At 38.9% G+C, this 27,919-nt stretch overlaps 1 protein-coding gene across 2 annotated transcripts; it reads right to left on the bottom strand.

Annotated features, from left to right (window-relative positions):
• Positions 1-14: 14 nt before the first annotated feature.
• On the bottom strand, positions 15-27,919 carry TARBP1 (TAR (HIV-1) RNA binding protein 1). 2 transcript variants are annotated; one of them, XM_015857840.1, is made up of 30 exons: positions 27,076-27,919; positions 26,016-26,113; positions 25,067-25,136; positions 24,344-24,492; positions 23,768-23,820; positions 23,116-23,213; positions 22,308-22,443; positions 21,282-21,378; positions 19,879-19,968; positions 18,760-18,898; positions 17,104-17,200; positions 16,634-16,809; positions 14,324-14,421; positions 13,751-13,912; positions 12,461-12,654; positions 11,495-11,753; positions 11,231-11,419; positions 8,942-9,141; positions 8,727-8,798; positions 7,743-7,863; positions 7,048-7,158; positions 5,694-5,843; positions 5,096-5,182; positions 4,142-4,338; positions 3,704-3,785; positions 3,110-3,281; positions 2,643-2,834; positions 1,897-2,021; positions 1,075-1,211; positions 15-384 (listed from the first exon to the last, which is right to left on the bottom strand). In XM_015857840.1, the coding sequence occupies exons 1-30, from the start codon at positions 27,902-27,904 to the stop codon at positions 219-221; spliced, it is 4,746 nt and encodes a 1,581-aa protein (XP_015713326.1). In that variant the 5' UTR covers positions 27,905-27,919; the 3' UTR covers positions 15-218. The 2 variants fall into 2 exon arrangements, with proteins under 2 accessions (XP_015713326.1, XP_032299106.1); XM_032443215.1 differs by lacking the exon at positions 15-384 and having other exon boundaries at positions 1,097-1,211; positions 1,835-2,021.

Below are 27,919 nucleotides of genomic sequence, written 5' to 3'. Positions count from 1 at the left end.
ACATACAACATAAATGGGATTTACTACCAATGCAACAGTTTTATTTAGGGAGGTCAGGTATTAAGGCATTTAAAAACCACTCTGAACTGCAGCAAACGAAACATGCAAAATGTAAGAGTCCTCATTTGCCCTGAGTTGTATCTTTCTCTTCAGAATCCCATGCTGTAGCACCGTAAGAAGCCACCTAGATGTACTGTAAGGCACGAAACTCTTGGCATTTACTTTTGTTGTTTGTGCTTGATCACTTGTTGCCTTGTGTATTCCCAGATCAGCAGAGCTCCACTTACATGAACATTGAGTGACCGAATAATCCCCTGCTGTGGAATTTCCACACAGACGTCCAGGTGGTGAATGAGGTTTGCTGGGATTCCTTCATGTTCGTTCCTAACGAAGAAGAAACAGTGATTATGGCTGGGAGAAGACAGGTGTTCCAGAAAGCAGATGTGAGGGGTCACAATAGCAATTAAATACTATTTGGAAAATTGTCAGCCCTTAAATATGAGCACAAGTTGTTATTTTTTTGTGAAGCAATGATGTATTGCTGAATCAGAAAACCTGAATGTGCAACCTGAATGAGCTGGAATATAGGAAAACCAATAGAGCATTTCATCTGTATTTCACTGGGCCAGCAATAGCTGAATGCCCAGCACTAGGACTCCCTCCCTGCCTTCATTTTGAACTATCCATACACTGCAAAAAGCAGCTGTAACTCAGCTGCCTACTTGTGCTGAGGTCTCTGTGTGAGGGAATGTCAAGCTCACCAGTGTCCTGCAGTGTTTCACCTCTTCAGAACAAGCACATCAGAAGACAACAAAGGTTTTCATTAATTAAAGCTATGCTTTTAATTAGAAGAGGACAAGGTGATTATGAGAACTACATTCTGAAGACAAACTACATATTCGTATATATATTCCATAGCAAGCAAAGCCAAACTCTTTGCTGTTTCCCCAGTCTCTTCCAGTTACAATTCCACCTTAACCAATAACACCTGATTTTGATATGACCAGACTACAAGTAACAGAAGGGCATTAGAGTGGACAGTAAGGTTGATTTACAAAAGACACGTGTTCATACCCCAGCAATAACAGCGACTTCTCTGGAAAGCAGTATTCTGTAAGATCATAACTTTTGGCTGTCTGCTCCACACCAATAGCAGTGTAACCTTCTGTTTTCTTCTGCTGTAAATAATCAACAAGCTGAGAGGGTTTCACCTGTGCAAAAGTAGGCAAGTGCAAAAGCATTTAAATAGTGCCACTTGTAAGCGTCTGAGTTACTTCAAATAAAGAAAAGCAATTTATTTGGCCAGTTTTTATACACAAATGAGTTTTATCACTGACGTTCTTCAGTGGTAAAAGGCACATAGTGTCACAAAAATTTACCCCATAAATGCAGTGCAATTTCTGTGCTTCTGACAGCTACAAGCCTTGACCAGGTTCACTTGAATGTGACCTCAAAGATCCTTATGGCCTCAAGTTGCGCCAGGGCAAGTTTAGGGTGGATATTGGGAAGAACTTCTTTACAGAAAGGGTAGTTAAGTACTGGAATAGGCTGCCCAGGGAGGTGGTTGAATCGCCATCCCTGGTTGTGTTTAAGAGCCGTTTGGATGTGGTACTCAGGGATATGATTTAGTGTAGGGTTTTTAGTGTAGGGTTCTGGTTAGGCTGCGGTTGGACTTGATGATCTTCAAGGTCTTTTCCAACCTGGGTAATTCTATGATTCTATGATTCTAAAGGTCACTCCAAAATACTCTATTTTAAGCATCAGAAATGACAGCAGGAGCTTGTTAAATAAAAAGGCTCATTTTTTTGCAGGAGGAAACAGTAAGATACTGAACTATGTATTTGATGCATTGAAGGCTACAGCACACTGCTGAGCTGCTAAACAGTTTCCATTCACCTCAACAAGGGGGAGCCACTGCTCTGCAGAAACGCTCAGATGCTGGAACTGCTTGTCCTGTATGTAATGAAGGCTGCCAACAACTAGTGCAGATGCTCCAAATATTTCACTTGTACGGCATAAACCTGCAAGGTAATTGAAGTCGTTTTTACATAGAAAACAGTGTAAACGCTGAGCCAAGATATTTTAGCAAGTAAAAAGGGACAAAGAATCTGAACAAGAAAAAATCAGTTTCAGTACTTTCTAGATCTGTTTCAAAAGGTTATACCTTCCTTTCTACCTACCTTACCAGAAAGAAGAGCTTTCGTAACTAAGCAGAAAGATGAAAATTGTAAGAGCTCTACATCTGGCAACATGCTTCACTGCTAATCACACAGTAGCAGGTGACTGTAAGAGCCTTGGTGGGGACAGACAGAGATGGCACAGCACATTTAAGCTCTAAATCCAGTACCAGTTAAACAAGGCTTGGGAGAACAGCACATTGCTGCACTGCAGCACAGACAACACCAGCTTGTGGGCCTATTTTTCTGACAACAGCAAGCACAACTTAATAAATTGCTGCAAATCACATATTCTACAGTTAATTTGTCATGTTTTTGCAGGATAATGATCTCTTTCTCTGGGTAGTACTACACTAATTTTCTAGTACCAACATACTGAATGTTATCTTTTTCACATTCATCCTTATTAGCCACCTGTGCTCCAAGGTCTACACTAGAAGTTCAGAAGCAGCCATTCAAGCTTACCTCCTAAGTTGGTAGGTTTATCAATAAGTGAAGCCACCACAATCAGTCTGCTGTTTGATTTACCAAGCTTAGCAGCACGGTCCTGCAGTACCATGTCCAGGTCTGAACTAGGAGTACTGTGTTTCCAGGGTATGATCTTTTTCTGAACATCAGTCCACTCTGTTTGGCCATCTGTGTCAACTGAGCTTGAACCTACAAAAACAAACATCACTCATATGGATGGGCAAGTGGTAGTAAAGCTGCTGCTTCACTGAAGACCATATGTATAAAAATACATGGTCATAATGTAGACAACATTAAAGTCTATTGTTATTTTATGGTATAGCCTTTGCTCATACAGATTCAGGACTACTACAGGGAGATAACATAATGATCATATGCATGCTAAGTTCAGATTCAGTACAGAAATCTACAGCTATTACATCACAAACTAATACTTCATTCAATATACACCAGCTGTATTTTACCCATGTCTTGCTGAGACCAGTCACTAGGTTTTAGATCAAGAAGTTCAGCTCGAGAACGGTACCACTGAAATGCTGCTGGCAAAGGAATGTCAGTGAACCTCTCGAATTTACAGAGAGAGATCCATTCGTCCTCAGCAACTTCTGAAAGGCGGGGAAGAGTATAAAAGATCGTCTGCAATGCAACACAGCATTATTAGCACAGCAACACTCAAAGAAAGCAAAACACATAATTAACCTCAGGGCAATTTTATAATGCACATCATTTTCCTGTCGTTTTATAATGTCAGTACTTGTGCCAGCCTTGGTTTTTCTGGTGGATGTTAGAGATTTTTGCTAAGTCACATCTAGAACAGTTAGTTTTCACAGAGATACATCACAGAATGTCAGTCTTCTGAAATAAAAGTAACAGAACTAGAGAATTAAGCTGTATTCTTAACGGAAAATCCATGACAAATAAGGTGAAGTTATTTTTTCAAAGTTTTAAATGAGTAATAGTTGATCATTATTTCCCCTACATTATAACATACAGAGAAAGCTAAAAGTATACTTGTGGAACCATGCAAATATAATAACAATGGTGGTTTTTAGACTTGCCTCTAGACTATAGTCCTCAAGTGGATGAAATGTTGCAAAGAAAAAATGATCCTGGATTCGCTGCCAGTTTCTTCTAGCATTCCTGCAGTAGTAGAAAGCAATGCATGATGCACAACAAAATAAATGCAACATATTGAATTTTCTTTGTAGTCAAATTGGGAAAGGTCAAACTGATTGTAATTACTCTATATTGTATGGAAAAATAAATGCTTTAACTGTTGTGGGCCAATTTTAAAGTTACAACACTCAAGAAATAGGTTTACATTTCAAGAAAGATCTCTCCAAACTCTAACAGAAGTCAGTCTGGTAATAAAGGGTGTCCCAATTATGTCTCACAAGGAAACTAAATGCCAGCCCACAGCCTGTGGCTGAGAAACTTTTGGGTTACCAGAGCCCATTATAACATAAAAAGCCATAGGTCAGAAAGCTGTTACTAACCCTGTACCATGCATGTTTTCCACTTGCTGAAGGCTCGATTCAATAACTGGTGTCAGGGCTTCAAATTCTTCCACATCCAACATCCTGCACATAGCCCAGATTTTCTTAAGTGCAACCAGTGCATAAAGTCGGACGCTGAAATTATGGTTGAAGCACCACTGCAGAACTATCAGGAGGGCTTTCTTCACAACTGGCTTCTACAAGACAAAAGAATTTCACTTCCATTAAGTCCTGATGTTTCGTTTAGAAGAAGAGCAGTAAGTGGCCCAAGAAACTGGGTTCTTTCCTCTGAAAACAGCCTTTCAGTCCAAAAGCTTTAACAGCATCTATATGTGCAGATACGTAATTTCCTTCTTTCTGTTCACTAGGGTACAAACATACAAGCCCACGTGTGTTTTGAAAATGCACTGGGTTACTTTAAAGATTACTATTCTGCATATACAGAAACTCTCACATAACTTGCTGAGCTTCTAGTGCCAAGGAAGCTTACCTTGCAAATGTACAGAACTGTAGAATCAACAAGGTTGGAAAATACCTCCAAAACAGAACAAAGCTTCCAAATAAAACAGAATCAAAAACTAATGCGGACTAGCTATTTCTAATGAATTCCATAATGACTGTCATTACGCTTCCAGGCTAACTGAATCTTATTTCATGCAAATTAAGTAAGAAGAAGGAAAAACAAACCCAGGTGCATCCACCGCATGCTTAATTGAACTGGAATAACTGTTCTAGAAAAACTCATAGGCAATCAAGGCCCTGTGTACCCAAAACACTTACTGTTACTAAACGTTAGGTAAACAACATGTTATAGCCATAGCCTGAAGAGTTATTTTCCATATCAAAAGTTATCTGAGGAGGAAGTAATACAACATTTTTGAAGACAAACAGCAAAAAAGGGTTTTACTTCACAAATTCCAGTAAGTGCAACTTAAACATTTCAATAAACCTTACCTTCTCCGAGGTATTCTGAAGAATGGTGTCAAAATGTGACAACACTGATAAAAACGTACAGATGCTTGTTTTAAGCTTTTCTTCATCCTAAAGGAAACAAGAACTCAACAGGTAAGAAATACACCTATATTAAATATACATACATGCTTTCACAGCAGGTTCTGCAGCTGCAGTATCTATAGTTTGATATCAACACTTATAAAAATACTGTTTCCATGGCAAAGCTCACTAAAACACTAAGTCATCATAACAGAAACGCTGTCACAAACACATGAAAAGAAAGCTTCCACAGGGCTCCCTAAGCAACATCTTCCTGTATGGTGGAGTTGGTGCAAGCGTGTGTTTACCTACTCACCTCAAATGCACAACACTAATACACATTCAAGACGATTAGAACAGGCTATTTACTATTTCTACAGATCAAATCTTAAGAGTGATTACTTAAAGAAGTATCCAAGACAAAACTGAAGCACTAGTGAGTCCATTCCCCAGTTTATCCTTTCCTGACTTTTGGGTACCACATGCAAAATCTGCCCTAACAAGACTTCATGCTTTTTTGTTCAAATTCCTTTAGGTGAATGTCAAAGTTCTTTCTTACATAGCAAAAGCAGTCCCAGAACTTAGTGAGAAACTGGGGATATTTATGTAGACTCAAGATAATAATCCATTCTATGAAGTACTTCACAGATGCTTGATTGTTACCAAATCCAGCCTGAAAGACTTTGTCAAGGATTCCACACAGGAAATTCTAAGGAAAAAAAACAAACGGACAATCATTTAATAGATGGTTAGAGTAATTGCTATAAGAAAAAAAAATATATTTATTTCGGCTTTATAATAATATCAGAAATACTATATATAATCAAACTTAAAAAATAAATGTAGGACCTTCTAATTTCTTTATTACACAGAATCACAAGCATTAGAAGGGACCTCCAGAGATCGTCGAGTCCAACCCCCTGCCAAAGCAGGCTCCCTACACCAGGTCACACAGGTAGGTGTCCAGGCAGGTCTTGAATATCTCCAGAGAAGGAGACTCCACAACCCGCCTGGGCAGCTTGTTCCACTGAAATTAGTTAAATTATGCAATTTAACTAACACGGGTAATACTCACAGGCAAAAGGCTATAAACAATGCTGGGATCAGACAGCAAATTGCTACAGAAGCTCTGCTACAGCACAGGTAAGCTAAACAGTGCTCACATTAGAAACACGTACCACATCATGCTCTATTCCTCGTATGGAAGAACTGAGGAAAAGAAGGCTTGGTTGGTTTTTGTTTAAGAATACACTCCTCACAAAGCATACTTAACATTCATATTTCTAATTGATGCATGGAGGCTACTAGAAGAAGCCTCATTGTATCCAATTTTATCCATTGTATCCATGAGTATCCAATTGTATCAAAACTCATGGATACAATTGTACTCTAAGACAACAGCAGCACTATGGGATAAAATGAATGAGTCACCACAAGGCTGCCACAGTATGTCCTTAGTACCTGCTAACACTATTCACACTGCCACTGAAAATTAAGAGCTGTATCTAACACCCACAGAGACTCTCAGTATTTCATGACGATTTATTTTTCAAACATTTTATTATGAGGATGCATTGTGTGAAACTAGAACTTCTGAGTTCCCTGGATTTTCACAACGTAGTAACATTTTAAATTTGAAAAACTTGAAATCAGATGATGAGCAAAAAAGCCCTAGCGAGGCTCAACAACCCAGCCTTCAATCTTCACAAATGCAAGACTCAGGTTTCAGTGACCTCTGGAAATGCATCGGCCCAGGATTTCAGACTAAAAGAGTGAGATTACATGAAACTTATATGTCAGCCACAGAGATCAGATGTCCTTTATACTCTGTTGCAAATTAATGCACTCAATATTTCTCAAAAGTAGAATAAAAAAACCCCACATCTTAAAGAATTTAAAGTGAACAGTAATACCTGATCCAGCTTCGGAAGAAGAACTAGGAGTGTTTGCCATACCCGGTTTTTAATTCTATGCTGTAATGAGTTTGCATAATAGCGTGTTCTAGTTCTGGACACCAGTTCATCCTGAGAGTAAATTAGAAGTATTATTACACATCCTTCCTTTAAAACTGAAACATATTCAACTGTATTTAAAGAGCAGTATCTACTGCACAGCTAGTATAAGCTTTATACACAATTAGGACAAACACACTAGCCTCAATAACTGTGGGGAATGAATAAAGGATCACCAATTTCTTGTTCTTCAGATAAAAGTAGAATACAACACTACCAGAATGGATGGGTTATGTAGTCAGTTACCAATGCTTTTACACTAGTCTCAGTACATAAGCAGTTATAACAAATGAAAATCAGACCCTGACCTTCTCCATGAATATGATTTATAAGGGCCTTCTTGCTATTCCAAAAGTTGTTTGCAGTTGCTGAAGTGAAATGAAGCACTCTGAAATGCTGGCTAAAGAAATGTTCTTCATGGGATAAGGGCTACAATTTGGATAATACTCATTGAAGCTAGAACATCCCCATTCTTATAGGACACATTCATAAAGACTATAAAAACAACTGCAAATAGGCCCTTTTAGCTGCAAGGACTTAGCATTTCAGAAGTTCCATTAACACCACATTTACATGCAAGGCGAAAGGAAGCTTACTTTCTCAAGTAGTTTGATGACAATGTCTTCCATAAAGCTCTTATGCAAGATATTTGATCCATCCAGCAAGCACAGAAATTTAATAGCACAAATCCGTACATAGTGATCATCTCTGTTTGTACTGTAAAATATTAATTTAAAAGTCATTTGTTTTGTTCAAATAAATTCTAAAGTAGAAAATATAAACAGTATCCTCAGCATGCATACGATGCTCACAAGTGTAAGAAAAACTGGGCTATGCAAGAAATCAAAGTTCATCTTTTAAGATGGATGCATTTAGTAACTTAGGTAACGCCAAATAGACTGCCAAATTCTGAAATGAACTGTAAACACTGTAAATAGGTTGAGAAATCCTGGAAGTGGAACTAGAAAGCAAAACAAAGTAAGCAACCCATTTCTCATGTGTAATCTTAGGGCCGTGGTGTTGTCTACAACGACATGGCAGAAGATGCAAACAACCCAAACCAGAACTCTGAGGTCTTTCCATCACTACTTATGAAGAAAACATGACTTCCAGTTAACAAACACTGCTTCTGTGTACAGGGCTTTAATATCATGTAAGTGCTTGAAACAATGCTCTACAAATAGCAGTCTCATTAGAAGGTTTGGTAAGCACTGTGCCTACAACCAGTGCTGAGAAGACAAGCTCCAGAAGTGGCTGCATTAATTAAACCCTATGTTTATTAATTGCCACATCTACCAAAACGAGTTACATATCAGCACGGTATGGTAATCTATCTGCATCCTCGTGTACTACTATTATGAGGTAAAAAATGAGGAAACAGTTATTTCAGTCCCCTTCAGGCTGACAGATTATTTTCTTGAAAATACTTATCTTCTATATTTGGTATTCAATGTGATGTGACATCACTGCCTTTTACTTAAAGTTACAGACATACTACCATCTTCTTACCATCTTTCCATGCTATAATCAGCATCACTAGCCATTAAGACAATCCACACTGCACACTGTAAGATACATACCTCTCAGTAACAACGTTTGCTGCACATTTTTCTCCAAGACTTTCTATGAAGGCATGCACATCCTGAATAAGCCTTCTCAGAAGAAAAAAAGACAAAGCAATTAAAAGTCTGCAGAAAAGCTTAGAAAATAAACTTCTGAAAAACTAAAAGAAAGCAAAGAGCACAAAATTAGAAGAAATAATCAAGCATGTGGATCTGATGAATTGTTTTTATACCTTTGATCTCTCCTAAATACAGTTCCGAAGACACAGCCCTCGGTGATAAGTTCACAGTAGTCCCCAGCATTTAAGAAAGCATTTCTCACAGCACCTCTGTTATCACACGTTGGAAGTATCCACGATTGACAACAATGACTAAGGACTACATTGAAGACTCCAGTTTTTGTAGTGGACATATCTATGAGCTTGAGTATTATCTGAAAAGAAGAAATTGAAGATTAAAAGTCAAATTTCCACAAAAGCTTGTATTACTATAAACTACTATAAAATTATAAAAATAAGTATTAACTTATTTTTTTTAACTAAAAGAGGGGAGATTCAGATTAGATGTTAGGAAGAAATCCTATACTCAGAGGCCAGTGAAGCACTGGCACAGTCTACCCAGAGAAGCTGTGATGCCCCATTCCTGGAGGTGCTCAAGGCAGGGTTGGATGGGGCCCACAGCAGCCTGAGCTGGTAGAGGGGCAGCCCTGCCCACAGAAGCTTTAAGGTCCAACCTAAGCCATTCTGTCACCCTATTACTGCAGGTGTGAGCCCCTCCTGCACCGATCCCCTTAGGTTAATTTTGTCTTAAATTGATTTACAGTTCTGTGTGAGTACTCAAAGCCTGTGCTTCCAAAGCAATCCTTACCTATTTAGTAAAAAAATTCAGTAGTTTTTTTCCTTATATGTATCCACATCACTAGTTCTCTTTAACGAGGATTACATCCCTGTTGAAGTTCATGTTTGTATGTAGGAAATTTAGGAAACCTGATCATTAGCACAATTTACATTTGAGTAATTAGAATATATATAACCAGACATTTGCTTGGGAACTTTATCTTCACTTTCTTAAGAAGGGACAAGAAAGTGGCTCAACCAGATCCCCTTTGCTGATGACAGAAGATCTTCATTACCTCCCGATACCTGAAGCTGAGGTATACCTCATTGCAGACAATGGAATAGCTGTCATGGAAACTCAAGTCTCAACAATGGTAAAATAAACCTTACTTAATCATAATGTCTGAAATACACTGAAGTTTAAGACAGTAATTCTTAACATTAAAGAAAAAAAAAAACAGCAAAAAAAGAGAAATAAGCTAGCTGCAGCTCAGTTACCACATACAATTGCCAAATATTTATTAAAAGACAGATCTAACAAGTTTCTAGAACTTACAGGTATTTACCTATCTTTGTACATACATTATTTTGGCTTGAGTTCACATTAAGGCTACAAATGCAAAGCTTTATTTGCTGCTTAGAACAGATGACAGCAATGTTCACTTCAGGAAAGTGAGATGAAAATAGAACTTCTACATTATTTATTGTTTACAAATACGAGTCTGACATCAGGACACAGTTCAAGGCAAAACTGCAATCTGATCCAGTGTAACTTCTGTGCTAAGTGAAAAGCAACGAAAGACAATAATACTAAGCATACATATGTATGGGTAGCTAATTTATGAAGTAGAAATGCTCTGGTAAATGTATTTACAGTCACAGGTGATGTTAAATTCCATTCTAAGGTGACAATTTATTTTGTTGTTTCTTACACCCAGACAATCAGGGGGAAAAAATCAGCACTGTATAAAAAAGCCAAAAAAGCAGTTGAGTAGTTAAAAGATCCCTTATTTAATAGCATCTATTTCAGCTTTAAAGGGCTGCAATATTCCATCTAAGGAAATATTTTCTTAAAGACTCTTAGCAAAATTTCCCAGAATAACAAAAGCTTCTGTCGGTGGCAGGTGGCAAATCTTGAATACAAAAATTCAGAGCAAGTGCATAATGCGAGTATAAAACAGAGCAAAAAAACCCCTATGTTTTAGTGATCTGAAAATGTGAGAAATGCTACTTTCTTTTTCTGTGCTACGTGAACAAACAACAGATACGTAAAGTCTTTCATTTAGAAGCCTTTACTCTGAAACTGCTCTAGCTGGCTAATATCAAAAGCAAACAATACTTTAAAAACATGCACTCTGATCTTTTGTTTGTATTGCACTGCAGATACCCTCCAACTGTTTGCTATTTCCTTGAATAGTGGAAGAGAAAAAGCTGATGGAACATGAAGGTTTCTTTTCACTTTCTCACAGAACAGAGCTAACACTGCTTTTTGCTTCACATTCCATTTGTTCATCCTCAACCTAATTCTCAGATCTTGACCTCCTATCAAACTAGTTTCTTTTAAAAAATGAAAAAAATAAAATAAAAATCACCACAAATGCGGCAGAGAAAATGAAAAGTAAAAATACATTTTCAGATCCAGATAAATTTTATGTTTATTTCTCACAAAAGGGTTCTTAAACTGACCTCTTTTATCTTGGCATACGCTTGGCCCTTGGTACTTGCAGCAGTGGCTAGAACCTCATTATCAAAGATGAACCGAACAAAAGCTTTCAGATTAGACCAAAATATTAGCTGTGTATTGCTCAGAGAGGATATGATTTTCCAAGCCAAATCGAATGCTTCTATGCAGAGAGACTCCAGTGAGTTCAGAAGCTGAGAACAAAAGGAAGAAGCATGTTAATGTAACAAACACACCTAATAGTATCTCACAGTTGTTTCACCTTTTACCTTGGGAACAAGGACTTTCATGCAGTCAAACACAGGTAAAACTTGGTCTGAAGGAAGAATAGTTAGGGCTTCCAATGCAGACTCCAGAATTTCTCTTGACCTTTCAGCAGTTAACGACGACAGTTCTGAAGTTCCTTCTTCATACTTTTGAGCCAACATTGGAAACTTATTTAAAACAAAACGCAGGCAAATCCACTGATCACGTACATAGCGTGCAACGATTCTTCCCCATCCCTGAGATGATGTTTCCTCACATAGGCTGCAAAAAAAATCTTCTTAGCCACATGTTGTATTTAATCACTGTGCACATTCCTATCTACTATGAACAGCTTTACTGTACTTACTATACTTAAAACACTCAATTTTTCACAGGTTAACGGGGAGATTGGACAAAACCATTGACAGAAATCCAAAAATAAAGTTTCCTAAACACAGAAAAATCAGTTCTGAGCTCAGGTTGTCTCATTAGTTATAAACTCCTGGAAGAGTATCCAGAGGAAGCATCACCACATGCTTTCTGTACTTTTATTTTCCTCAAGTATTTGCTTTTTGACCCTGTAGCTTGCTTCCCTCCCTTCCCCAACTGTAAATAGTTTCTTTTTAAACTGACTTGTGTACGTGCTATGGCTTTGTGCAGTGTACAGATAGGTAAGGTGGCCTAAGTATCAGCAACATTCAAAACCAGCTCTGATTATATAGTACTAGAAAACTTAAGTGCTTCAACAGCACTGCACTGAGTTAGAGAACTTTGGGTCTGAAGCACTATGGCTGTTTCAATGCTCTAGATACAGAACTAAGACAGAAGAGCAACTGAAGGGAATATTAGTGCTCAGAACCCTTAATTTTTACTTTGGTGCAAAGTAATCAAAGAAAAAACAAAACAAAAATAACCAACATCTTAATCACTGCTCCACTCTCTAATCAAACTTATTCTGGACTACTACTCAGCCTCCACCGCAGACGTACCCACTTTTTTCTTCAATGTAAGATGGCTTCTTTAGTACTTCATTAAATTGGGAAAAGGCAGTAAATCTCTTGAGAGCATCCACAAAAGGCAGATCTTGAAGGTGTGCTTCAGGCTTCTGATCCACTAGCTCACACACTACAGTGAGCGAGGCTATGCTAGTTACTTTTCTAATTTGTTCCTTAAGCTTCAGCTCCTGATAAGACCAAATCAAAAGCAAACAAAAAAAGCAATCAAACATGCATCCATTTCTTCTCTAATACAACACAAACAACCAGCTGATACATACAATCAGAAAACAAAATGTCTTAGGAAGAAAAGTTGTCAATAAGCAACATTAAGTTTCCTAATAGTATTAAAAGCTCATTGTCATTTAAATATCTGCAAAATACTTTCAGCTGTCCAGAAGACAGAAAACATTTTCCCATCTGAATTGCTCAACATTGTATTTTGTTTTTCCTACTTAAATAAGCCTGAGCTGAAAACGTACTGTTATCATCATGACAATATAATTCTCACTGAATTCAAAAGAAGTCTGTAGAGGCCCCACTGAACACTGGTTGAATCAGAGAATGTTTGTTTTGAAACTAATGGAGTATTATAATTTGTGTAGACAAAGTAAAAAAGTTCTGTCCTTTCTTAGAGAAGTAAACATGGCGAATCCAATCCTTACAGTGTTTTCACTGCACTATTAACTCTTCTTGATAAATCATTCAACCCAGAAAACAGCAAAGATTAAAACTAGTCTTTGGTGGGCAGAATCATCTTCTCCTTTTAAATGATAATAATGACTTCTTTACCTTTTGAAAATACATTTTGGATATATTACCCTAATTAAATACAGCTACACAACAAAGAACAACGCAACAAAAGTCAAAGCAAGGCTGGGTTCTGTCTTTTTCATTGCATGTTCAAGCTAATCCTACAACATGCCAAAGGCATTTTCATTTAGATATAACTTCCCAGGAAAAAACAGCTCACATTTGAGGAAAAAGCTTTTGAATACATATAGTCCATGACAGTGAACTCCAGTTTTCAATTAAGTTGCACTAACTTTTTTTTTTTTTTTTAAGAAGCAACTTAAGAAAATAAACCTAATAAAAATCTCAGGTACAAATATTTTCTTTTGACACTATGCTGCCAACTACTTAGACATGTTGGGAAGTATACGCATACACAGACATATTACTTTGTCTTATAGATATGGTTATAATTCCAAGTACCTATATTAATCAGTAAGTGTCTTATTTACTTTGTATCAATAGTTACTACTCTAAGTAATACTGAATTACCTCTGTGGAATCTGTCTCATGAAAATTATGAATAGAGGCGTTAGTCAGGGATGAGATGAAATTCTTGACAGTCGGTAACTTTTTTGAGCTGAGTTGCAAGCACAAATTCACAATCTCTGGAATTAAAGCTAAGTACAGGTCACAGCGATCCAGGTCACCAACCTATGAGACAGGATACGAAGGCAAACTGAAGCATTAAGAGGAAGAACCAAACTGAAAACAGAAGACTAATGTCAATAGTGATTACAGAAGGAAAACAACAGCAGTCACTGCAGCTGAAAAGCTTTTCTTTTATTATCATTTTTAAACTCAAGGAAGCGATTCTGACTTCTATTATCCCGTACATTTTTCCAAATACATTCCTCCACAAATTCCACCTCAACTTTCTTTTCTAAACTCACTTTTCATCAAATAACACATAACTGTGCCCATTACAAAAAAGAAGGTCACAAAAGTGTTTCTAAGCAAACTGACTTTTTAGGCATTAATAAATTTGGTATGAAAGCTCAGACGTTGGTAAATCAAATTACCAAGCAAAACCACACCAAAGGAAGCCTCCAAATAATTACCTACCGTACTTAACTCATCTGTAGTAAGCCGACGGAGTATAAATTCAAGAACACTCTCCACAGGCATTACTAGAGATTTCCGGATAAAAGACAATACCTCATCTGTGTGAAAAGCAGAATAGATCTGTTAGCACAAAGAAGTACACTTTCTTAAATAAATGACACCATTCAGATTTAAGTTACAGTGCTGATATTATACAGTAGTAAGTATTCAAATACCTGAGAACACTTTAACATAGCTCTGTAGGCACACACCAGAGTCCCAAGAACGAAGCCAAGTGATATCCTTTCTTTGGATTCAATAGGAATTAAGTAACAAAACTGCAAACACACACCCACAGGGAACCCAAAGGCCAGAGTGCTATTTTCCAGATTTTGATGCACGCTCATTCTGGTTCCATCCCTGTGCACCACCACCTTATTGGTGAACTTACCACTTAATAAGGAACAAAGTTGGCATGTACAACAATCCACTGTAACAAAAATGCAGCTATCCCCACCTAATACGTACAGAAGTTAAAATGGTGTGGGTTTTGTTTGCTTTTAAATTGTTTAGAGTTCCAAATCAGTGCTGTGCTTACCTTCAATGCTCTATATTAAAATAGCTCATTGGGCTGCATTTCTAATACATTATTTATATAGAACAAGCAGGTTAAAGGTCACATCATTAACATCTCATCGCTTTTTTTAGAAGTGATTTAAGTTTCAAATTGTTATAAAGTGTTCTGCAATCAAAATCAGAAATTCTTGAGATAAACATTTAATACAACAAAATCCATTTCACTGTCAGTGGCTTTCTAACGCTATTACAAACAATAAACAGCAAACAGCAGAAGTAATGAAGTCTGCATCAAGACCTCTGGAACAACAATGCTGCTTTCAGGATGTGTCTATCCCCATTACAGTATCCCTAAGCAAAAACATTCAACTTGTTATTATTTTTGTTTTACAAGCTTATAAAATCTCCTTTTTCTTCCCTCCCATTCTCTCCTGCTCCCATGACTGAACTGCTCACCTCGTTTTTAATCAACTTAGCATCAAAACTTCTGTATTCTGCAGCATTATATCCCATCCCCCCAAGACAGTCAGTTCATAACTCAAGAAACAAGACTTAACACTTGGCTCTCCTGTGCAAGATGGAAAAACATTAAAATTGTATGAAATGATGCAGGAAAAGCAAACCTTGTTTACCTTAACACAAAAATACAAGTCCAACTCAAAAGGATCTATGGGGGCATTCAAAAGGAGGCAAACACCATGATGCTCAGCTTTACAATAGCTTAAGAACTCTGGCAGCAGAACACGAAACACTAAGTTGGGCACCTAAATTTCCAAAGAAGCAGCAATTTATTGCACCTACCTTAGTGAGCGCAGAGGCGGATAAAGAAATGATTTTCAGAACAAAATACTAAAGACATGAACTGTAAAGTTCTCATATTTCATTTTATACTGAAGAATAATCTGGAGAGGAATCAATCAAACACCAAGATGCATCCTGTTCAAGTTTAGCATCCTAACTGTGAAAATTATATTGTAATTCCTCACTCTCAGGATGATGAATTCTGGTTACAAATCGACAAAGCTTTATGAAGAGGAGCAATAGGGACTCTACAGATGCTGGACTCCATAGCTACAAGTTAAGATGCTCAGCCTGCGGCACAGGTCAAACTTCCTGGACAGTCAAACAACCACACTTGTGCTTAGGGAGCACCGCTTCATCTTCCTGCTTTTAACCAAAACCAAATTAAATCAAGTCAGTTAAGCATGCCAAATGAAATCACACCAAATAATGTGAAATAATCAGGGGCATCCTAACTTTTGCAGCCTGAATAGTGTTAATCAAAGCAAAAGCATCTGCTAGTCAACCGTGGAAACAGTACATCTACCAGCATCATGCGCTCAGGGAAGGCTCCACCTGAACCTGGGGTAACTAAACAGGCTAGGCTGGGTTTCTATACTCATTTATTTTTGAGCTGTCTAAACAATTTGTGGAATTCAAAGACTGGCGAAGAACGGGCCTACAGATACTTGCAACATGTAAAATGTGGAGAATGAACCCACAACTGCAAATCCGATTTAACGGATAACAAGAGCTTTTTGAGAAAGGTTCCACATTCTCCATTCCCAGTCCTTGGGACACCTTCAGAAGAACCTCTGTAGGACTGGACCTAATTTCATAAAGGACATGTCAGATTTTTACATTTACCACTTCTAGGCTTATGTTAAGTTGGCAATAGTCTCAAAACATGAAGTACCTTAGTTTTAGTTAGACCATAATTAATATAAGACACAGTATACTGAAGATATCACTAACCATCTTGTGTTTTGGAACATTTTAACGAACGGGTCTGCAATAACTTCAAGAGAAGCTGTAGGCTTTTATCTGTTTTCAGTGTTGGTATGTAAGCATTAGTGCCAAGTTTCATCAAGACATCCAGAAGAGGGTTCAAGAAAGCCTCTAGTTCAATCCATTTTATGTTGCTTTTTCCACTACACAAAAACAAAAATTAAAAAGAAAGTCTTCTTCTGAGTATCTGCCTTAAGTGCTGAAGTCACTTATGGAAATAAATAGCCCACAGTTTTCCGTGTCACTTAATTATCTATGGAAATGATACCCAGTATGTTTGCAGTTGGACAAGGTCTACAAACTGTCAACCTGACCCAAAGTTCACAGGGAAAAAAAGGACAACTTCCTGATTTAATCAGGCTTCTATCAGACCCTTTGAATGTCAGGGGATAACAAAAAAGGAGAGAGAAATGCAAGACAAGGTAGTTCATACTTACCTGGATTTATTCCTCATCTGTTCCACGTCAGCAGCCAACAGAATCATTGTTGCAACAAGCTTAGCTTCAAACCAGTCAGGCATAAAGCAATTTTCTCCTGATCAAAGATATTTTAAGGTTTCCACAGCATTTAGAAAATAGCATCACATTAATTTAACAAACTATTGAAAGAACAGCAACCAGTGTTAACAAGATTATTTTCTGCAATCTTCTTTCTATATACAAACTCAAGCACAAATGTTTTCTTTTGTACACTTCACAGAAGTTGATCCCATTTTCCTCTATGCAAAAATCAATTTTAGAAAATATACTGTAGTAGCAGCACACAACACACTTCTCTATTGCTTTTAAAAAGAACACCGCATATTCAATGAAGTTAAACAAGAATGCAATCTCATAATGCTTCCTCAGAAACATCAGCTGTTATCTTAACTAGCTAGAAGCTACAGTAAGAACTACCATATCAGAAGGAAATTTTGAAAAGCTGAACTGAATTTTCCTTATTGAAACTTAACTGTACTTACAAATAACTTCCTACATAGTACTTAAGGTAGTGTCAGGGTTTCTAGCTTCAGAAGTTCAGAAAGCAAAACAAACTCTGGAGGTTCAGTTCAAGCAGCTGGATATAGCCATTTCCCTTCCCCTTCCCATCCCCCCCCTTCGTATTGCTGCTAATAAACTGAAATTCATATCAAATCAAGATAAAACAAACACACAAACACCCCTTCTAAAAAGGGAAGCAGATGTATGCCATGGAATTACAGATAATACAGATAAAGTCCTAAAACACTTCAGGCAGTGGAGAAGATCTACTAAAACCTTTTAGTAAAGGGTTTATCCTGGAAAACTAATCAACAAAATTTCTTTACAGCCTCAGTGTCATATGATTGGATGCTAAGTTTCCTGTGTAAAGCTTCTGAAGCTGTTTATCATACACAAATCCTGACCTAGTGTTTATGTCTTCCACAGGTTAGTATCAAATAAGTGAGTATGACACAAAGTTAGACAGCATTCTAAACCAGTCATTTTGACACTCATTTCAATGTACCTGAAAGAAAACTATAAAATGAAGTTATAATAAAGCAAACTCCGGTAGTGAAGAAAGAAGTCCCTTCTGTATTTACCTACATGTCTATACAAAGAACCTTCCTTGGTAAAAACACATCACAGTTCATCTGCTTCTGGAAGGTGTGCGATGAACTGCATAACCATGCAGATTCTCTCCCCATAAATACATCAGGTCATTTTACAAAGCTTTGGTGACAAATGCTACAGATCTTCTTTCAAGACTAACCAGACTGGTATCGATCCAGATTTGTTTGTGTTTTCCTCTGCCACCATAGTCTAGTATTTCCATGCATCCCCAGAAAAGTAACAGAAGAAATGTAATGGACTAGCATCACCACAGCAATAAAACTGAGCATTAAGGATTAATTTTCAATTAATACTGCAGGTCTATTTTTTATGATGAAAAAATGAGACTAGGAAAAAAGTTAGCATTTAAGAATGATAACTACCTCATCTTCGGTAGAATTTGGATAGGTAAAATATAAATAAGCTAATAACTCTTCTAAAAACCGAAGTGGGTTTTTTTTGGTTTTTTTTCTTAATTATTTTAATTATCCTCAAACCATTCTATATTAATATTTAACTTACCTTCAGATGCAGGTGTCTTAAGGTACTCGCCCACAAGACTGCGCACATACAGACATAGTGATGATATCTCCTGATGCTCAAAATCAGAGCACACGGACTTCCCAAAGCATCTGTCATTCACTTGCAGCCAACTGCAAAGCTAAATTAAAACCAGTATGTTGCTATTTAACTCTGCCAACTCTGTGCTGACATCACCAAGATAACAGCAGTATGTTAAAGCACTGAAATAAGAACTGTTACATCAGCAAATCCACACCGTAGGAGGTATACACTGGAGCTACCAAGAGGCTTAGCATGCTACTATCCACACACAGAAATAGAGTCACTCAGAGCAACTAAAAAGAGGAGATTATAGGTACTAACATAAGGGAAAAAAAACAACTCTGAAATTTAAGTAATGTTGGTAAAATTCCCTTATCCCAGAAGAGGTTTCTGAATGTCATCTAATGAAAATAGCATTGTTGTTTTATATATATATATGCATATATATATATAAATAAATCAATGGCATAGGATGTATTGCACAGCACACATAAGAAAATGCTGCAAAAACCTTCTGCTGAACAACCAGCCAAAGCTATGGCTACTTACTAAGTTGTTTCAGGTATATCCTACACACAAAATGATTTCTTTTTGGAGTACTTCTAGGCTGAGAACTGATTCTGATACGCATTTCACTATACTTACAAGCAAAAACTGCAATACTAGATATTCTAGACATTAAGAACAAGACCATTTGATACACAGAAGCTCTGAAGAAATTCAAAAAACACTCTGCCTCAAGAAAGACCTTTTTCTTCATGCATTAGTCCTCAATTCTGCAGAGGAGAGAGAAGTTACCTTCTCCTCTCCTATTACCTTCAACAGCTGTGATGATACAGCTTAGAATACTTTAGTTTTGAATCTGCTGAATATATATTTTTTTCTATGGTTAACATTAACCCTTCTATGGCATTAAAGGAAAGTCATTTTTCAAGCAAAACCCACATACAGAAAGCTCAAAATACACCAATGCAAACGCTGCTAACTAGTTAAATATTACACAAGCGGTAATTAATCATGCATTTCTGTAGGTATTAAAAAGCGTTTGATGAACATAAAAGTAGCTTTGGTTCTCACCTCCATCCACAACACAGTATCCCTCCTTAGGGACTCCTCTGGTCTAAGGGACAGAAGAAAGCTGGCAACCTCTGGAAGAGACACTTTCTCCTGAAACAATGAATGAAAACTGTATATTATGTTGACAGCTACTCAATGTGTAACATCTACCTGATGATTCAGGAAGTTGCTCTCTTCTGACAAATGCTGCAAAAGAAGAAAGTGATCTTTCCTTTCCATTGAACAGACTCATTTTTGGCTCATAGGGGCCAACCTTACTCTTATTAAGGAATATAACTGAGTTCCTCCAAGCTAAACAATGGTTTGAGTTGGGAGGGTACTTACAGGTTATCTAGTTCCAACACCTATCTTCCTGAAATCTACCTGAAAATTAATGAATGACTAAAGAACTGTGCTATCCGTTATTAACACCTTTTATGACATAAATCAGTCACTGATAAGCAGTATTTCTCTAGTTCTGAGAAAAAACAATTCTGTTCAACATGGAAGCTCATAAATCATAGAATAATAGTTACTGAGGTTGGAAAAGACCCTGAAGATCATCAAGTCCAACCGCAGCCTAACCATAGTACCCTAACTTTAACAACCCTCTGCTAAATCATATCCCAGAGCACCATATCCAAACGGCTCTTAAACACATCCAGGGATGGTGATTCAACCACCTCCCTAGGGAGCCTATTCCAGTACTTAACTACCCTTTCTGTAAAGAAGTGTTTCCTAATATCCAACCTAAACTTGCCCTGGAGCAACTTGAGGCCATTTCCCCTCATCCATATTAGAAAGGTAATGCTTAGAGTCCACTCATCTAAGCAAGCATGTTATAAACAACGAAAACATGAACAATCTGTCTACTGAATGAAATTCTTGCTCATTCAACATTTACAACAGTGTTATCATTCTGATATTAATACTTCTTTTAGGCATTCAGGAACTAAATGAGCATATGTAATGGTTAAAATAATAGTTTATACAGTATATGTCATAATAAGGTACTGTTTTATAACTAGTGCATGAAAATCCTACAAGAAAATATCAACTAATACACGTAATAAAAAACCCTCATCTTATGAAAATTAAAATTAACAGAAGCATATCCATACTTAAGTACTTTTATTATTATTTTTTTTAATGTTAAGAGCAGTGAAGCACTGCAACAGGCTGCCCAGAGAGGAGGTGGATGTCCCAAGAGACATTCAAGGTCAGGCCAGACAGGACTCTGAACAACCCAATCTAGTTGTAGGTATCCCTGTTCACTGTACAACCAATTGTTAAATTAATAAATTAATTGAGAGTAAAACCAATTGTTCTGTTTTCTATCTAGGTATTTTGTAATACTCTGCTTAACCAACAGAAGCATTGGTGTGTTTCTACTACATCAGGAAGAAAAAAACCAAAAACCTCACCACATCTGTCAAATGCATGGCTGTTTGAAGAAGATAGCACTGAGCAGCTCCACGCAACAAAATCTGATGTGTGATCATGGTACACTGTAGGACATCTCTGCAATGAGGAAAAATGTGTACTGTACAACAAAACACTGAGGAAGTTCAGAAGCATCTTATACTTGCTAATTACTACTTTCAATATATGAGATTGCATTTAGTGAACACATTCTACTCAGTACAACACAGTTATTGGACGCTGTCTGACTTGGGCAACCTGAAACAAAGAATCTCTGTGGTCACATCAGTTCAAACTGATAATTAAATTTTGCATTTATTTATCTGTTGGAGGTAGAAAATAAATACACCAACAAATTCTTAAACTAGCAGTGAAAGAAACTGAAGGAAATCTGCTGCTTTCATCAGCAGATATGTCTTTACTTTGTTCTTTGCAAATTACTTTGAATTGCTATTCCTTAGGCTACAAATAAAATTTTCTTTCAAAGTTTAAATTCATTTAAACTGGAGTAATCGCTGACTTTTAGCAGGTCTTGAAAATGAACAAAAGCACTTACCAAACATCAGTAGATGTAAGAACAAGGTGTGTGCTAAGAACTTTAGCTGGCCTTTTATTTACAGGTCTTTTGGACTTCAGTCCAAAAAGAAGGGCTTTTATGGGCTGCCCTTATGTAGCTACCTTTGTAATGCTACCTTTAACGATAACATTAAACAAGGTTTTAATGTAATTAGAAGAACGTATCAGTTAGAAAGTAAAAACATCTAGGGAAAAACAATGCCAAAAAAGGAGTGATGGCAATTGTCTGAAAGCACTGATTTTAATCTTTATTTTGTTTAAGACACACTGCAGTATGAATACTTCGTTCATCAATTAAATTCTTCTGTGAATTAGGCATAAAGGAGATGGAACTTTCCATCCTCATGGACAACCAGATCAGCCCAGAAGAAATGAATTAAATTCTGGTTCTAGGTGTTCAGTATATATCCTTACAAGAAGTTTCTAAGAACACAATGTAGCATGTGTTTTACCTTAAAGCATGAAGTCCATCAGTGCCCAGTACTTTACATGCAGGGATGTATGCCAGAGCCATAGAAAGAAACAAGATGGGAACAGCACACCAATGCCGATTTGTCATCTTCTGAATAAACTTTAACAGGAAACCACCTTAAAATAAAAGCAAACAAAATAAATCAGCTGTGATTTCCAGCTCTCAAATGCATTTACATGAGAAGGACTCAGAGGAAGAACATCAGTGTCTCAGAAATCTTCCTGCATCTAGCTCTAGCTCCTCAATGGAAGAACCCTTATTCAACTTCTGCTTTAGTATTCTGACTGGTTCTTTCGAACATCTCGCTACACAGACTGTGACCAGAAAGGTCTGGCAGCTTGTTTGTTTTGATAACTCAACCTAACAAGAAAAAAAACTCACACCACACAATGTCACAGTTCTAAAGATTTCTTTGAATAGCACTGCATTAACCAAACTGTCAAAGAAAAGAACTTGCAAAAAAGCTATTAATCTTCACAACTGAGGCTTGGGTTTTGTTTGCTTTTATTTTCTTTAATAAAATGAAGTAAGTGTGCTTCAGTTCTCCTTAAAATAATTTTGTAGCTTGTTACAGCAGCGTCCCTCAAAATCTCTTAAGAATTCTCTCTGCCCTGGAAACGCCACTGTCAAAATGAGAACTATTACTTTTTCCCCCCTCAAGTAATGTGGAAAAACCATGGGAAATGCACATGTGGGAGACAGAAAATGGGTCTGTAGTTTTAATTAGACTTCTTTATATAAAAGGAAAAAGAAAAAAAAAAAAGGTAAGAAGTGAAATTGAAACATACCTTTTTCTTCTTCTGGAAGAAGCGTCAGGTAAGTAGCCAAAAATTTCTGCAGCCTCATTCCCAAAGAAGGACAGGCTCCCATTAGCTGACTTGGTGTCCTGTTGGGTTTTAAATAGGAAATACACAACTGTCATGTTAGCAGCTACAAGTAGGACTGACCCTAAACAAAAAATACAGCTCAGAGGTAAATTCACAGCAGAGACCATTCTAATAGGCCACTGAGATGGAGCACATCACCCTGCTCCCTCCACTTCACCCAGTGTTTCAACAGCATCTGGCAAATACAGAGCTTGAAGAAGGTCACCAAAATGCCAATCTCCCTGGCCACCCCCAAACACATAGTAGGGTATCAACACACACAAGCATTCAAGCACAGTGTCTCGTTACTCAAGGCTTGGATCACCCTGTGTTAAGCCCACATTAAGAAACGGCACCATAGATTCAATATTGTGCCTGTACATGTGGTATGCTATGTGAACCTGCTTCATCTCACAGCCACCCATGTTTCCTGAGAATTTCTTTACCTGTGAGTTTAGTAAACACCATTTATTTATTAATGTGTTTTTCTTTATCCAGGATTTCGCTAACATGCTGAAATGAGTATTATTAGGACAATTCCAATAAACACTGCATTTAATAATCAGTGGCTTACCTACTATAAAGGGAACTTTCTGAGAGGGCATCCATTAATGGTCCAATAACAAACTGGTAAAAGAAGAACAGTGGCTAAATGTAGACTTCCAAAGCACCAATAGATAGAGACAAACTAGGATTACTTCATTTTGAAATTAGAGCCAGAGTCAGAATCCTTAACTAGTCAGGTCTGTGTGCAGCACCTCCTAAGTTGACTTTTTATTCTGTTCAGCCAATTAATAATGATTAATAATTTTGGAGAGGTTCAGGGTCTGTGGAAATATGAAGCATCAATCCTTCTCCTGCTAATTTAACTTCTAATAAGAGTTTCAATGCATTGGTAACTTTAAAGAACATCAGTTTGAAACATGAATGAATGACAGGACATAAAAATGCATTTCCCTCTAGCCGAGCCATTTAACAAGTGATATTATATTTGACACCAATTAAAAATACTGATGTCATTCACATGGCTACATAAAAGGGTATTTATACAGAATGTATTTAACTGTGAAGCTACTGAGGCAACTGGTGTTACAACATATTACAAGTTAGAACATCTGCTTGATCTGGCAAGTAATACCAAGCCTCTTACCTCTGAAAAGCCAAGCGAATTTGGAAGATGCTTTGTTTCATAAAGCTCCAAAAAATGAAGAACTCCTTCTTTTGTCAGTGATTTATTCTCACTCTCAAACATTCTTTTATAAATGCACATGTGCCACGATGGGTGAAACAACCAACAACCTGTTACAACAGCAAATTCTTCTAAATTAACATAGAAATGACAGTGACGCACCAACACACTCCATATACAACTCCACATTTTAAGGAAATCTATTAAATATACAACTTTGACATTCTGGATAACATGCAACAGATTTCAAAAAGACTATTACAGCTATTAGATCTATAAAAATGCCCTATTAAATGCCACATCATATCATCCACCACACTGTCTTGGTGCTCCCTTTATTCCTTCTCTTTCCTCTTCCACTGACGTTTTTTTTTCCCCTTCCTCTTTCTACAGAGCTGTACAGGTGATGTGTAAGATCTACCCTAAGAATTCCTGACTTTGTTTTGTTTTCACACTAGCTCAAGTAAAACAGAACACAGCAGGAAAGGACCTTTTAATTAGGTTTAGTGGCACAAGAAGTTAATATGCAACTCCGTCATACAGTAGTATTTCTTGTTGTTGAATCACAGAGCAGAATGGCACTGCCCGTAAAACTTAATAAAGAGCTGGTGTAACAATGCCAAAGAAAAAACTAAGACTTAATTACCTAACATTTAGGAGATGTTTCAGAAAATGATGTCTTACCTTCTTTTCCTGATATAGCAAGCTCATATAAACTGTTTAGTTTAGGTAAAACTGGTTTTATGACATGGATCTGAAATGTAAATCAGATGTAACATAAGTAGTTTATTAATCAAACCTAAGGATCAGCATTTAGTCATGGGCTGGAATTTACCAGCAATACATTAACACAGCAACTGATAATATGAACAGTGTCTGTGCAACTGATCCCAGGATTGGAACATAGCACTACATTACAGCCTGCCACTTAAGAGGAACTGATACATCCCTGCTACTGTATCAACAAAACAAGACTTCCCACTGAACAACTATTCCATTCATCAAATCATAATGTTTCAAATACAAGAGCAGAAAACTAAAGATAAACATTTCGATAAATACTATTTCACTCAATTACAGGAAACTCATAAATAACGTAAAATAAGTAAGCTACAAAGAGATGGTCACAACTGACCACTACAGTAATATCACATAACTGCAGAGGCCCCAGCAGCACTCTTTCCATGCAGTACACTGGACTCCGAGTCAAGAGCAGAATTATTTCTGTCCAAGTTCACAAAGTACTTCACTACAGAGATGCAGTGCCCTCTACTGAAAAGAAGCTATCGAGTGCAGCAGCCTGATCTGCACTACGGAACAGGTTAGCCATGGTCCTGAAACAAGATACAGCCCAGGCTTCCCTTACTTCGTTCAGTCCACAGCTTTAATCAGAATTCTTTCACAGATGGAATAAATTCAGGATTTTCCTCTAAACGAATCGCACTTGCTGTATTTCAGGTACTCAAAGTAAAAAGAGCTCTGTTCAAGTTTAGATACCTTCCATCAAATATTTTCAATAACTGAATAAATAAATACACCAACAACAAAACTAAAGAAAACTTATATTGCTTGTGCCAAAAGTAACACGTCACATACAAACTATGGTTAAGCACAGGTTATGAGGCACCCTCACCTGGTTTCCTTCCAAAGTTTCCATGATCAAAATGTAAGTTTCCCAGAACTGCAGGAGTTTGTCGTTCTCCTCAGCAGACCACCAAAACAGACTTGATTCTAAAAGCAACAAAAACATGTATTCAGGCACGGTTCCTTTGGAACCCATCCCGCAAAAGATTAAACGCAACATCCTAAGATAGAAAGAGAGCCTTTCTTCACCCCAGCTTCTACAGAATTAAGTTTTGAATGAGCGAGGCCACCACAACAAACTCTAGAAGCCTACAAGCCTTTGGTATTAATTCAGTTCTCATGTGGCTGGTAGAACATATCCAAGTGGTCTTGCAGGCTTAGAACAAGCAGGACATGGTATGCCACAGCATCCAGAGGTGTATTAGGGGAGGGTTATAAAAATGATCCAAGGGACGGAACACCCTCCCCATAAGGAGGGGATGAGAGAATTGGGGCTGCTCAGCCTGAAGAAGGCTCCAGGGAGACCTGAGAGTGGTCCTTCAATATCTAAAGGGGGCTATAAGAAAGGGACAGACTCTTCAGCAAGGAGTGTTTGGACAGGACAGGGGGAAATGGTTTCAAACTAGAAGAGGGGAGATCTGGGCTGGATACAATTTTTTTCACAGTGAGGGTGGTGAAGCACTGATGAAGGCTGTCCAGCAAGGTGGTGGATGTCCCACCCATGGAGACATCCAAGGTCAGGCTGGAGGGAGCTCCGAGCACCCTAACCCAGCTGGAGGTGCTCACTGCAGGACAGCTGGACTAGGCAGTCTGAGAAAGTCCTTTGCAACTCAAACTATTTTATAAGTCCATCATCCCATCAGTTCAACACAAACCAGGGGCTGGGACTCACCCGATCCAGCCCAACTACTCTTATGACAACATTTAAAGTTGGTACGAGTCTAAAGCATCCCATTAAGCCACTACGACCCTTCTGAAGTTGTGTCAGCTCCCTAACAGGGGCTCAGGCGGACGTCCTACTCTTCCATACAGACACAACCTTAGGACCCGGCCCTTCCCAGCCGCCCACCACCACCTCAGTTTCCCAAGTTGAGGCAGGGACGAAGTACCGTCTGGGCCGTCCGGGGGGCAGCGCATGCAGGCGGCCTGCCCTCCGCTGAGATCCACGGCGCGCTTCAGCAGGTACCGGGCCCTCTTCCTGCACAGCCCGTCCCGCTCTGTCAGCCCTTCCTGCACCAGCCTCCAGAACCGCGGACACAGCCGCGCGTCCATCGCCGCCCCCGGGCCCCGCGGCAGCAGCGCGTCGCACAACGCGCTCAGCGCCAGCAGCGCCCTCCCGACCCGCGGCGCCGGCCCGCGGCCCAGCAGCCCGTCCCACACGCGTCCCAGCGCCGGCCCGTTGCCTCCCAACGCCGGCAGCAGCCGCCCGGCCACCAGCGCGGCCGCCGCTTCGCCTTCACCCTCCTCCCGCACTAGAGCCAGCGCCACCTCCGCGCACCGCCCCACCAGCGCCGGCTCCTCCAGCAGCGGCGCCGCCGCCGCCAGCGCTTCCACCGCCGCCTCCGCGCCGGTCCCGCCGCCCGCCAGCTCGTCCAGCGCGTCGCGGGCCAGGCGCGCTGCTAAGGGCGCCCCGCAGAGCTGCACGCAGTGCCGCAGCGCGCCCCGCACCGCCCGGCACAGCCGCAGCCGCTCCGCGCCGCCCGCCGCCCCCTCCCCGAGGCGCAGCAGCGGCCGGCACCGCTCCAGCGCCAGCTCCCAGGCTGCCCGCCGCACCGCCTCGCCGGCCGCCTCGCCCCGCGCCCCGCCGGCCGACAGCCGCTGCAGCAGCAGGCGCAGCGCCTCCGCGCCATCGGCCGACAGCGGCGCGCACACGGCCCGCAGCACAGCGCCGGGATCCACCGCGCGGGACAGCAACGCGTCCGCCAGCACCACCTCCATCGCGGGCGGGGGGCG

Source organism: Coturnix japonica, chromosome 3, assembly GCF_001577835.2.
Source record: "Coturnix japonica isolate 7356 chromosome 3, Coturnix japonica 2.1, whole genome shotgun sequence".
NCBI lineage: Eukaryota > Metazoa > Chordata > Aves > Galliformes > Phasianidae > Coturnix > Coturnix japonica.
The sequence above is the reverse complement of the archived record's forward strand: the minus strand, read 5'-3'. Positions and strand labels throughout refer to the sequence as shown.